Source organism: Anoplophora glabripennis, unplaced genomic scaffold, assembly GCF_000390285.2.
Source record: "Anoplophora glabripennis isolate ALB-LARVAE unplaced genomic scaffold, Agla_2.0 scaffold163, whole genome shotgun sequence".
Lineage (NCBI taxonomy): Eukaryota > Metazoa > Arthropoda > Insecta > Coleoptera > Cerambycidae > Anoplophora > Anoplophora glabripennis.
Window position 1 is genome coordinate 917105 of NW_019416302.1, and position 14640 is coordinate 931744.

A 14640-nucleotide genomic window follows, 5' to 3' on the forward strand; every position below is an offset into this window, starting at 1 on the left:
TGAGAAGGATCTTTATGTTTCAGTTGGTGCTTTATGATATTACACTTGTCTCTAGTTTCATAATCGCAATTGTTACACTTGTACATTTTGACCTGCGAAGGATCTTTGTGTTTCAGTTGGTGCTGTGTGATACTTTGTTTGTACTTAGTTTCGAAATTGCAGTCGTTACACTTGTACATTTGAGCCTGCAAAGGATCTTTATGTGTCAGTTGTGGAGCGTCCCATTTATTTGCGTCTTTGTGTCTTTTATCATGGCGATTAAAGCTGCCCCTCCACTTTGTTTTGAAATCACAAAAGTTACATTTGTACAATGCACTTTTGTGTTTCACCTGACGCTTAGCACGGTCGCACTTCTTCTTGTGCCCCAAAATATGCTTAGTGAAACTGGGTTTATGATTCGATTCATAATCACAAACGTTGCATCTGAAAGTCTGCACTTGCGAAGGTTCTTTATGGTTCAACATGTGACGTTTAATGTGGCTCCTATATTTGCTTTCATAATCACAGTTGCTACACCTATACATTTGTTTCTTGTTATGTTTCAGTTGGTGAATTTTGATAACATTTCTATATCTTGTTTCATATGTACAGTTGTTACACTTATACATGCGAACTTGCAAAGGATCTTTATGTTTCAGTTGGTGCTTTCTGATATAACTCCTGTTTATAGTTTCATAAACGCAGTCGTTACATCTGTATATTTTAGCTTGGGACGGATCTTTATGTGTCAGTTGGTGTGATTCCATATTACTCTTGTATTTGGTTCCATAATTACAATCGTTACACCTGTACTTTTGAACTTGCAAAGGCTCTTTATGTTTCAGTAGGTGTAGTATTATACTACTCCTGTATTTAGTTTCGTAATCGCAGTCGTTACACTTATACATTTTTTGTACCGGTGAAGGATCTTTATGTTTCAGTTGGTGCTTTTTGAAATGACTCCTATATTTTGTTTTAAAATCACAGTCGTTACACCTGTACATTTCAACCTGTGAAGAATCTTTATGTTTCAGTTGGTGCATTTTAATAGCATTCTTGTATTTACTTTCGTAATCGCAATTGTTACACCTGTACATTTGAACCTGTGAAGGATCTTTATGTTTCAGTTGGTGCTTTATGATATTCATCTTGTATATAGTTTCGTAATGGCAGTCATTACACCTGTACATTTGAACTTGAGAAGGATCTTTATGTTTCAGTTGGTGCAGTTTGATGACACACTTGTACTTAGTTTCATAGTCACAGTCGTTACACCTGTACATTTTGACCTGTGAGGGATCCTTATGTGCCAACTGGTGATTGATAAGAAGTATCTTTTTCTTTGATTTGTAGTTGCAAATTTTGCATTTATAAATCGGCAGCTGTGTAGCATCCTTATGCGTCACTGCATTGTGCGTGGTTTTATAATCGCCCTTATCACATTTGTTTGTGTCTTTGTGCTTTATACAATGACTATTAAAGCTGGTCCTCTGCTTTGTTTCGAAATCACAAAACTTGCACTTGTACAATTGTGCTTTGTGTTTCTCTTGACATTCGTTCGCTGATCCATTCTCATGTTTACATCCATCCTCTTTTGCATCTTTGCAGTCACTCTCCTCAAATGGTTCAATATTGGAGGTCTGCAGTGGTAAATCCCTAAAAAAATTGCATATACAAATTATTTTTGAAAATCAGGTTTTAATTTTAAGGGATTATATGTGAAACATACCAAAATATTATGTTTCACAGAAAATCACTCTTAATGAAGTTTTATAAAAACAGATATTTACATTGGAAATTAATGAGACGTAAGAGGCCAGATCTGTAATTAACACATTTGTACTACCGTACCAAAACAAAATCAGTGCTTGTCATTTCTATCTATTGTCCTCGCTTTTAGAGTTGTTTGAATTATGTGTTACTATAAAACATTGCAAATTCCAATCATTTTCACGAAAAAACATTCAAATATAGGTTTCTGAACTCCAAGAGACATTATTTCATTTTTATTATAGTGAAATAATATTCTTGCTCTTCAAATAGTGTAAAAAGAGGGTATTCATTTGCAAGCAATAAAACAAAGAATTTCGTTTTGGACATTTTATTAATAATAATTCCAGATTATACAGGTGTAACATTTTGGTATGACAAGTCTATTAGTTATAATGGTTATAATGCTTTCACGACCAGCACAAAAAGTTGCATACCCCCCCAATCAGTCATGTTTCTTCTTCAAATCCCATATACTTACCCAGTTCTCTAGCTTATAATTAATGCTTTTTGTTCAAAAAAATTTTGCTTTCTGATCGAAGTTTAAAAATTTAACAAATAAATTAAATCTAGTACAGCATTCTTTACACCCGTATCTGATTTAAAGCCATACTGAATATTGTGTAATGATATTATATTTTTTCCTAATATTTTAATACCCTACACTTAATGATTGTTTAAAAATTTGTACGATATCGTTTATAACCGCCATAATCTCATAATTTGTCGGGATTAGTTTACCACCAGAACCTCATGCTACCATGGTGTTTTAAATTAATGTTAAAATAGTCTTCTCTTACCTCCTTTCCTCATCCTCCGATTTTATGTCAACACATTCAGTTTTGATTGACATTTCCATCTCATTAATATCGAATTCTTTGACCAGGTTTTCTGTCTTAGCAAATAAATCGAGTGGAGTCGTATCTATTTGACTTTCTGTGGCTGCACTATCAAAACTACTTTTAATTTTTTCTTCACCCTCTAAGCAATCTTTTAGGAAACCGTTATGAGTGCACAGAGAATTAAAACAAGGCTTACATACAATGGGATCTTTGACGATGTTTATAATCTGTAAAGTACAATTTTTTAAATTTAAAAAAATGCAAATATTTAATATCCTTGATACCATTTCAGGGGCCAATTTCTCAATAGCTTCAAGTTCCTCTTCACGTATGCACTTAAACTCACTTTCTACTGGCTGCATACACAATCGACATATTTTCTGATTGCAAACTAACTCACTTTTCTTTTCCTGCATATACACTTCTCTTAAATCGAGCTGTAGCACTGTTTTGCTATCCACATATGGAATAACTGTGCTATCAGTATTCAGACACATTGTCTTAAATTCTGATGCAGTATTTAACTTTGTTCTGCAAACGTTACATATAACCTCTTTGTTATTGCTATCAAATTCCTGAAATATATGCAACTTTAATAAAAAATAAAATAACTGTTGTGGAAAATAATACTTAAATACTAAAAATTGCTTTACACTTGAAAATGTTAAGATCTAATCTAATTATATTCCACCGACGTACCAATTTCAGCAACAGAACATGTAGAATATCTCTAATAGCGTTGTCTATTATTTCAAAACGTTTATCGGTTATAGTTTTAAGACAAAGCTTACACAAAGTTCCTTGAACACCACTCATTGCAATAATTTTCTTTAACATATATAATATAATATAATACCGTGATTTACGATTTATTTTTAATGTAACCTTAATTGTTTCGTCAAATCGAGAAAGTTTTTGATCTTCTTCCTCTTCTAATCTGGGAAGAACAAGAATGGTAGCGACTGACGCTAGTACACTGTCAACATCTTAGGGGTATTGCCCTACACCGGCCGCATTTGCGGTCGGGGTAGACGACGGATGGGGCCCACCTACGAAGGCTGTCCAGGCCTACACGAGATGAGGCAGGATAAAGAGGGATAATCCCCCTCGATCCCAAATCATTGAGGCCAATTTCTAGCCCTGGAATAATGGCGCGGCGCGGACAAATTTTGTCAATTTTTCCGTATGAGTTCGTGCTCCTTATCTAGTCTCCCTGGTCATAAAAGAAACAATCACATTCACATAACCACAAAATTAAATCTGTGGCATACGCAAGTGAAAGCCATACCACAGTATATACATATTCTGTGGCCGCATACTTCATTACAACTCATTGCACTAGCACTAGACGAATAGGGCGCATTCAGCGTTCTTTATACGTTTTTTACGGCTGCGTTCCGCGTTTGCGAGAATGTCGAATAAGCAAACGATTGCATTACGCGCGCGCCATTATTCTCAGGAGGGTTGGGAGGGCCGACGAGCCATTAGAAGTCGAATAATTTTTGCATATTCGACACCATGGTCGTCAGCTGGACGCAGTGTCGTGTCTGTGTGTGCGTGTGGTGAGGTGTTGTGTTTTTGTTTTTGTTTTTTTCTGGTCATGTCAGCGTATGTGCGTCCCGGGGTTGTTTGGGGTGGGTAGGAGAGGCTGTCTGTGTGTTTGTGTAGTGTTTTGTGTCGTGTGTGTGTGTGTTTGTGTTTTTGTGTTTTTTTTTTATTTGTGGGNCTCTTTTTGAAGAGGCGTTTTTTTACTATAAAAAAAATTGCGACTCATAGACCCATAGAACAGAAAAGAATCTACTTGGAGCTTCGAGCTATACATTTTCTCTAAACTGATATCTCGAAAACCAAAACTAATATTGCAAAAATGATTTTCTTTTTGGTTTTTACGTGTTTAGAGCTTTTATCAAGCTATAAAATATCGTAAATTCGAAGCGAATAATCATAACAGCTGCTAATAATCGGAGACAATGCAATTATTTTCACAATAACTTTTAGTAACATATTTATCTACACGAAATTAAATGCAAGAAAATCCTCGCCTTCGATAGATTTCTCGGAACTGAAGAGTAACTTACAAAAACCGCCAGACTCTCAGTTTTGAAAGTTATAATTATTCTTGAAATTGCTCAGAATTTTTTTTTCACATCACCCCAAAGTTCTTGCCACAGAAAAACTTTTTTGGTTTAAAGCCAGTGGCGGGCTCTTAACTTCCATACCAGAGAGGGCGGATGGACTATTGAAATACAGGGAAAATGTACTCAACATTATTTTTTATAGTGAAAGTCCATTCTTCTGCTTTTATCCAAAATAAACCTTCCATTTACTTTCACATTAAAGTTTGTTATTTCTCCAGCTACTGATTTTTCAATAGATATCATTACAACTTATATCAACTTGTTATAAAACACAAGAAACAATATGTAAGTAACAAAATTTTACACTGCACGTAAACAAATTATTGTTAATAAGAAAAATAACGGTGAATAGCTATTATATAGCCAATTCTTAATGAGTGCCTAATTTTATTGAGATAATTAGTAAAAACAATCAAATACAATAAAAAATGCTGGAGATAAAAGTAACAAAGTTGATGTTATTAGATTTAGTACAACTTATTATAAAAACAAAATGACCACTGTTGTTTCTACAACAAAGGTTAATTTTTTAAAACATTTATGGCAATTTAGATATGCCTCCACAACTCTTCTTCAGAATTAGATGTGGAAGCATACGCTGCTGTTTTCAAAGTACCGCAGAGATAATAGTCGCAAGGTGTTGTCTGGTAAACAAACAGGCCAGTTAACAGGAACATTATCCCCTCTACCGATCCATCGACGAGGAAATCTTTGGTTCGGATACTGCCGGACATTTACAGTGAAATGTGGTGGAGCTCCATCATTCATAAACCACATGTTAGCTCTGAGTAATAACGGCACACCTCCCAATAACTCGGGTAAAGTGTTTTGCAAAAATTCTAAACAAAATTCCCCATTCAGTCTATTGGGTAGAATAACAGGGTCAATAATAATGCTATCAATGCGTTGTATTTGATTGTTTTTTCTGATTTTTTGAATAAAATTAGGCACATTATAAATAATTCTAATTCGTCGTATGTGTATCCATATCAAAAAATGAAGTAACAGGCGGTATATCTCATCTTCGTAAACACTCACTAAGAATTGTCAGGTACCTACAAAATCAGTGCCTACTAACACTTTGTTGTTACAAATTGTTACAGTAGTTCCGACAACATAACTTTTTTGGCTTATTCTTATTTTGGAATTCTATCCCAACATATATTGTACGAACTGTAGTTAATTTTATTTAATTCATTTAAATCTACAAATAATATAATGTTGCATAATAGAGTTTAAAACTTATTCCTAGGACACTAACAAATAGAGTAGAGAAAAACGTCACTTAGACAAGGCAGCAATGTTAACAACACTGTTCCTTGTCATCTCTTGCAACAGTGACCCTATATCTACACAAACTAATAAGAATTAAATGAAAATTATCAAATATAAGTAGAATGCAGAGTGAATCTAACACCGGTACGGTTGCATTTAAGAACGTTTTCTATGCTTCAGCATGTGACGACTGATATTGTTTTTGTATTTACTTTCGTAATCGCATTCGTTGCACCTGTACATTTTAATCTGTGAAGGATCTTTATGTTTCAGTTGATGCTGTGTCAGACAAAGTTTGTATATACTTTTGTAATCACATTCGTTACACCTGTACATTTTAATCTGTGAAGGATCTCTGTGTTTCAGTTGGTGCTTCCTGATATAACTCCTGTTTATAGTTTCGTAAACGCAGTCGTTACACCTGTATATTTTAGCTTGGGAAGGATCTTTATGTGTCAGTTGGTGCGATTCGATATTACTCTTGTATTTGGTTCCATAATTACAATCGTTACACCTGTACTTTTGAACTTGCAAAAGATCTTTATGTTTCAGTTGGTGCCTTATGGTAGCTTTCTTGTATTTACTTTCGAAATTGCAGTTGTTACACTTGTACATTTGTACCTGAGAAGTATCTTTATGTTTCAGTTGATGTCCTTTCATATTATACTTGTGTTTAGTTTCAAAATCGCAATCGTTACACTTGTACATTTTGACCTGCAAATGATCTTTATGTATCAATTGGTGCTGGGTGATACTTTGCTTGTACTTAGTTTCAAAATCGCAATCGTTACACTTGTACATTTTGACCTGCAAATGATCTTTATGTATCAATTGGTGCTGGGTGATACTTTGCTTGTACTTAGTTTCAAAATCGCAATCGTTACACTTGTACATTTTGACCTGCAAATGATCTTTATGTATCAATTGGTGCTGTGTGACATTTTGCTTGTACATAGTTTCGAAATTGCAGTCGTTACACTTATACATGTGAACTTGCAAAGGATCTTTATGCTTAAGTCGGTGCAGTTTGAAGGCACACTTGTACTTAGTTTCATAATCACAGTCGTTACACCTGTACATTTTAACCTGTGAGGGATCCTTATGTGTTAACTGGCGACAGATAAGAAGTATATTTTTCTTTGATTTGTAGTCGAAAACTTTGAATTTATAAATCGGCAACTGCGTAGCATCCTCATGCATCACTGCTTTGTACATGGTTTTATAATCAACCTCTTCACATTTGTCTGTGTCTATGTGTTTTATACAATGACTATTAAAGATGGTCCTCTGCTTTGTTTCAAAATCACAAAACTTGCACTTGTAGAATTCTGCTTTGTGTTTCACTTGACATTTTGCATCTTTACAGTCACTCTCCTCGAATGGTTCAATATTGGAGGTCTGCAGTGGTAAATCCCTAAAAGAATTGGATATACAAATTATCTTTGAAAATCAGGTTTCAATTTTAAGGGATTATACAGGGTGTCCCGAAATTCATGCTACAAAATTTTTTCGTAGATTCTTAAGACAAATTTAGGGGACCCGTATTTTTTATTATTGCCAAGTGGCCCCCTCTTTCGGTGTTACAACCCCCTGAAATCTGCCCCAAAGATGTCTTTTTTAAATCTCAAAACCATATTGTACGAGAATCACTAAATTTGGTACACAGGGGTTTTATGACATGATGTGGAATCTCACAATGCTACGCTTTTTGGCGAGAAACACCCTTAAGATACTTTTTCATGGGCTCCCTTGTCTTTGGAACCAGAAAAATTCGTTGGCAAATTTGCTTTTCTTAATTAATAGTTAGCTAGAAAGCCATTGAATTTAGAAACTTTTTTGTCTCTTGATATTTGTTTTGTAAAACGCAATGTTTTTGAGGAAAATGGTGAATCACGATATGCATTCGATCACATTTTGGTATTTTTCTCGAAAACATTATGTTTTCCGAAAAAAGTATAGAGACAAAAAGTTTTTAAATTTAATGGCTTTCTAGTGGACAGATAATTTTTAAGAAATTTAAATATGCGACCAAATTTTTTTGGCTCCAAAGACAAAGGGGTCCACGAAAAATTGTCTTAAGGGGGTTCCTCGCCAAAAAACGTAGCACCATCAGATTCCACATGTCATAAAACCCCTGTGTACCAAATTTACTGATTCTGGTACAACAGAGTTCTGATATAAAAAAAAGATTATTCTTAGGGGCGTACTTCAGGGGGCTGTAACTCCGAAAGAGGGGGCCACTTGGCAAAAATAAAAATTACGGGTACCCTAAATTTGTCTTAAGAATCTGTGACCAAATTTTGTTGCATGAATTTCCGGACACCCTGTATGTGAAACATACCAAAATATTATGCTTCACAGAAAATCACTCTCTACCGAAACAAATCAGTGCATGTTGTCATCTATCGTCATTCTTAGACTTGATTGAATCATGTGTTACAACAAAAAACATTCAATTATAGGTTTCCGCACTCCAAAAGGCATTATTTCATTTTTGTTATAGTGAAATAATATTCTTGCTCTTCAAATAGACTAATAAGAACATATTCATTTGCAAGCAATAAGACAAAGAATTTCTTTTCGTTTAATAATAATTTCAGATTATACAGTTGTGACATTTTGGTATGACAAGTCTATTAGTTATAGTGGTTTTAATGCTTTCACGACTAGTATGTATTATTTAAAGTTACACCACAGTTTCTAATTTTAACGAGGCATCTTTGATCTGTAAGTCAAAGGTCTCTTGCAAAAAGTTGCATACCCCCAATCAGTTGTTTTTTTCCTCAAATCCCGTATATTTACCAAGTTCTCTAGCTTATAATTAATGCTTTTCGTTCAAGAAAATTTTGGTTTCTGACCAGTTAAAAAATTTAACGAATAAATGAAATCTAGTACGGCATTCTTTATACCCTATCTGATTTAAGGCCACACTGAATGTTTTGTAGTGATTTTATATTTTTTCCTAATAATTTGGTACCCTACTCTTAACGACTGTTTAAAAATTTGTACGATATCGTTTATAAGCGGCATAATCTCATAATTTGTCGGGATTAGTTTACCACCAGCACCACATGCTATGGTGTTTTAAATTGATGTTAAAATAGTCTTCTCTTACCTCCTTTCCTCATCCTCCGATTTTATGTCAACACATTCAGTTTTGATTGACATTTCCATCTCATTAATATCGAATTCTTTGACCAGGTTTTCGGTCTTAGCAAATAAATCGCGTGGAGTCGTATCTATTTGACTTTCTGTGGCTGCACTATCAAAACTACTTTTAATTTTTTCTTCACCCTCTAAGCAATCTTTTAGGAAACCGTTATGAGTGCACAGAGAATTAAAGCACGGTTTACATACAATGGGATCTTTGACGATGTTTATAATCTGCAAAGTACAATTTTTTAAATTTAAAAAAATGCAAATATTTAATATCCTTGATACCATTTCAGGGGCCAATTTCTCAATAGCTTCAAGTTCCTCTTCACGTATGCACTTAAACTCACTTTCTACTGGCTGCATACACAATCGACATATTTTCTGACTGCAAACTAACTCGCTTTTCTTTTCCTGCATGTACACATCTCTTAAGTCTAGCTGTAACACTGTTTTGCTATCCACATATGGAATAACTGTGCTATCGGTATTCAGACACATTGTCTTAAATTCTAAAGCCGTATTTAACTTTGTTCTGCAAACATTACATATAACCTTTTTGCTATCGCTATCAAATTCCTGAAATATATGAAACTTTAATCAGAAAGAAAATAACTGTTGCGGAAAATAATAATTAAATACTAAAAATTGCTGTACACTTGAAAATGTTAAGATCTAATCTAAGTATAATCCACCGACGTACCAATTTCAGCAACAGAACATGTAGAATGTCTCTAATAGCGTTGTCTATTATTTCAAAACGTTTATCGGTTATAGTTTTAAGACAAAGCTTACACAAAGTTCCTTGGACACCACTCATTGCAATAACTTTCTTTAAAATGTAAATATAATGCCTTGAATTGTGATTTATTTTGAATATAACCTTAATTTGTACGTCAAATCCACATATCAAATCGAGAAAGTTTTTGATCTTCTTCCTCTTCTAATCTGGGAAGAACAACAATGGTAGCGACCTCAGACTAATAAATAAAGGGGACGCCTTTATTTACATTCGATAGTGAAGTGTTGACATATGTGTATTTACAAACATTGGTACTTGTGACGTCTTTGACATTGATGCCAATGTTACATTTTTATCTTTATAATTAGGTACAGCGGTCATTTTAATTGATTATCGTACAAGGATCTACCTCATTCTTGACCTCGACTTACAAATTAGTTACATTGTAATATGCATAAGACTACAACACTATTTTCTTGCAACTTGTTTTATAATTATAGATTTTGAATATCTGAAAAAAAAATACATTATTGAAATTCCTAGCAATACAAACGCCGTAAGTGGCATCATTGCCTGGTATTAAACGGTCCTAAAGGGGACGCCATTATTACAGACTATTGTTGTGAAATAGATATTAGCCGAGTTCAGTGTTTTGTGTCTTTTTAAACTGAGTTTTCCTATTTAATTTCAATAAAAATGTCAAAGCGGTGTATAATATGCCGACAATTACAGGAAAAGAGCCAAATATGTGCTACTTCTTTTCACAAGTAAGTTTGACATTGTTTCCATGGGCGTTCTAAGTATTTTATTTGTTAATTTATTATGTTTGTATTTTGATACCGACACTAGCTCTGTTTATTTGCAGAATACCATAAGATCCTGCGATACGAGCAGTGTGGCTAGAAAATTTCGCCATATCTGAATATGATTTTTCAAAAGATAATTATGTCTGTCGAAGCATTTCTGTGCTACAGATATTAAGGAAACAGTAACTGGAAAACGATGTCTCACACATGGAGCTGTCCCTATTAATACAACATGACATGGTTGTGCCGTCTCAAAGATTCCCCCTTAGAGAAATTGCCAGTGAAGGAAATTTTATAGATGTTGCTATAAAACATCTTCAACCACATGTTGTCCCTGTTCCATAAGAGACGAGCTGTCAATGCTATGAGCTCAAAATCCAGTTTATTTTTGTTGCGTACATTTAAAACGTGCTTATTTTCCCATACGATTAAATGTTGTTCAATGTAGTAAATTCATTTTTCCGTTACTTTTAATACAAATATGTTTTGTTTTCTTTGCATTGTTTATATTCCAGCAGATTTCAATGAAATATATTTTTGCTCCTTTTCTTGTAGTTTTATTTAAATTATTTATTTTAATAAATGTAGTTCCTCCAGTAATTGAGAACTACTATGAAATAATAGAACTGATAGCAGGCAATGACATTGCTATAGCTATAGTATAATGATAGTTTCAATCGAGGAGTTTTCTTTAGTCACCCTTTTGTTCTGGAAATGTTTTTAAAATATTAATTATAGATTTTGAAGAAACTTTTTCCTATTTATTGTCTATTTATTACACATGAAAGCTTAAGTAATCGAGCACTTCTGATTTTATTCTATTAAAAAGTATAATTTTTATGGTTTCCTTATATTATGATAGATTTTAAACCTAAACTCGGTAAGCAAATGTACCAGGGGCCATTGTGTTTACTTATGTATCATTTGTTTATCAACATACAATAGGTTGAGGTTACATGTCTCCTCCCCTTTACTTATTACTCTGAGGTAGCGACTAAGAATATTTATGTATTATAAATATCCTTGGGTAGCGACTGACACTAGTACACCGTCAAAACCCAGGGGGCATTCTCATAATAATAAATAAAGGGGAGACCACATTCCCTATTTCAGTACACAGTGTAAACATGTAACCTCAACCTATTGTATGTTGATAAACGAATAATATATAAGAATCACGAAACACTAAGGTTAATATGATTGATATGATTTATTTTTATTATTATTTATATATAAGTATTAGTTAAGGTAGATAACTCGTTATCATTTTTATGTATATTTGTACATAATGTGTATTTTTATATGAATTTTTGTGAAGTATTGTTTTTAAATTTCAAAAAATTTTATATAAATAAATAATAATTCTTCTCTTCTGTATTCCGTTTTATTATACCCAATTTATTTTACAATCACTTCTAATATTTTCATAAATTACAACTAACAAGTTGTATAATTAGATATAGAAAATAACAATTGGTAATTTTGCTTTGTTAATAGTAACTACATCAGTTATTAAATTTCATTTGAAATAATTCGTAAATTTTCAAGCTTGCGCAAAATTGACAAAATGTAACATATACACTTTTTATCCCCTCTTTTTGGGATCAAGGTCATTAATGTAAAAGATATGTGTAACTGTTAAAGTATATCACCCTGTTGCAAAATACAAATTCTAATAACTATGTCAATTTAATGCTGTGTCAGNCGAGCTTGCGCAAAATTGACAAAATGTAACATATACACTTTTTATCCCCTCTTTTTGGGATCAAGGTCATTAATGTAAAAGATATGTGTAACTGTTAAAGTATATCACCCTGTTGCAAAATACAAATTCTAATAACTATGTCAATTTAATGTTGTGTCAGTAATAATGGTATTGGACTTTGTTTCCATGCAAATATTGCCAATGTATAAACTATAATTACGGGTGACACCGTTTTGCTGATGATGTAAAATATACCTGGTTCGATGTGAATCTAGATTGTGAAAATATTCAATAAATGAATCAACCAGAGTAAGACGTGTATAAATCCACCACATATGCAGTGTTTGATACATGTATAGAAGTATGTGTTCTAGATATTAAAATAACACTAATAAAATACAATTGGGAATGTTACTTAGCGAAGGGAGTGTTAATACAATATATAGCTCTTTCACTCATGGAACCCAAAAGCATTGTTGTGATCAAAATCATAAACTGTATGTAGGACGCAGGGCGAATCTTAAATGTGCAGATATATTTCAAAAGCGGGTATAATTCACAATGTAAACTCATTAATGGGCAGACACGTCTTGCTTATCTTTCCTGTGCTTGTCTTCTGCGTGATGGATAGTTGTATAGATTTCAACGTAATCGGATGGTCGGTACTTTTATCTCTTGTACATTTTTCCTCTTCTAACACGAACGCTGGCAGTGTTTTAAAATTTTCAAAACATGTTCAGATTCAGTTCACATGAACGCTCTGAATGAACTGCCATTTACATATACAAATATTTTGGAAACTGATGCTACTGCAAAATCTCAACTATTTTCAACATATAGTGTGTTAAAACCCACAAAAAAAAAATAAATTTTGTGTAAACATCCTCCAATATATTACAGTGAACGAAATTCGATGTACGGTATATTGAGCCAAACGTAGCACCTCCTCTTTAATCGAAAATCAAATAATTTTCGAGTTATTATACTTTAGTCTAAACGGGGTTTATTGTAGAGGCGAATAAAGAGAAATCGACTTTAAAATTGTCTGCAATTTAAAATTTTCTAATCGGTAGTAAGGAGAAAATTTCTATGCCGCTGAATTCACTGAACATTTAATTATTACGGTGTATTTGATATAAAATTCCCACACATTTTCTTTTTTTACGAAATTAATCATTTTAGAATCATTTTCGATTTATTTAACTGTGTAATAATAATAAGCATTTTTGGGATAAAAAAAACAATGATTCAAAAATGATTAATTTTTGGAATAAATTGGAATGGAAATGCAATTAGGTACCAAATTAATTTATCAAACTTATAAAATATTCAATGGTTTCGAAATTCTTACTGTCTTAATGGCAGTATCTCTGCCTTTGTGTGCCCACGAGTCTCGATATTACAAAAAAGCTAATGGGCACAAAAAATCTATCGTCAGGATTTTGCGCTACGGCGCATACAAGGTCGGCACCTGGGTTTTCAGAAGTCGGGTTATTTTTATCAAAAAAGATCGAAAACGTTTGGAATTTTCAAATACGTTTATAAAACGGAGTACCATTCTATCTGCTACCAAAATCTGATGCAACTCTGCTTAGTTGATCTTCCAAAATGTAAATAGTGGAGTGAAGTCAGCAGTTCTCAACAGCTTTCTATTAAAAAAATCATGCTAATCTTTGTTTAATTACTTCATATTTACACATGCATGTGCATATTTGTGGCTTATGCTTAGTTCGCAAATCACACTGGTACATTTACATTTGAGAAGACCCTCTATGCTCCAACACATGATACAGCTCCTTTGGGTTCATAATCACAGTCGTTCTACTTATATGTTTAGACCTGCAAGGAATCCTTATGTTTCAGTTGGTGCCGTTTCATATTATTCTTGTATTTACTTTCGTAATTGCAGTCGTCACACTTGTACATTTGAACCTGAGAATCTTTGTGTTTAAGTTGATGCCGTTCGAAAACTCTCTTGTATGTAGTTTCGTAATCGCAGTCGTTACACCTGTGCATTTTGACCTGCGAAGGATTTTTATGTTTCAGTTGGTGCCGATTCATATTATTCTTGTATTTAGTTTCGTAATTACAGTCGTTACACTTGTACATTTCAACCTGAGAAGGATCTTTATGTTTCAGTTGGTGCCGTTTGAAAACTCTCCTGTATTTAGTTTCATAATCGCAGTCGTTACACCTGTGCATTTTGACCTGTGAAGGATCTTTATGTTTC

At 33.4% G+C, this 14640-nt stretch overlaps 2 protein-coding genes across 2 annotated transcripts; both read right to left on the reverse strand.

The window, feature by feature from the left end:
* Positions 1-984: 984 nt before the first annotated feature.
* LOC108903504 (zinc finger protein 809-like) lies at positions 985-3143 on the reverse strand. Its single transcript, XM_023453999.1, has 4 exons — positions 2876-3143; positions 2550-2818; positions 1046-1635; positions 985-989 (listed from the first exon to the last, which is right to left on the reverse strand). The coding sequence occupies exons 1-4, from the start codon at positions 3086-3088 to the stop codon at positions 985-987; spliced, it is 1077 nt and encodes a 358-aa protein (XP_023309767.1). The 5' UTR covers positions 3089-3143.
* A 2802-nt stretch (positions 3144-5945) lies between these two features.
* LOC108903513 (zinc finger protein 347-like) lies at positions 5946-10016 on the reverse strand. The gene is made up of 4 exons (XM_018705729.1): positions 9861-10016; positions 9446-9736; positions 9120-9388; positions 5946-7418 (listed from the first exon to the last, which is right to left on the reverse strand). The coding sequence occupies exons 1-4, from the start codon at positions 9975-9977 to the stop codon at positions 6161-6163; spliced, it is 1935 nt and encodes a 644-aa protein (XP_018561245.1). The 5' UTR covers positions 9978-10016; the 3' UTR covers positions 5946-6160.
* Positions 10017-14640: the final 4624 nt, after the last annotated feature.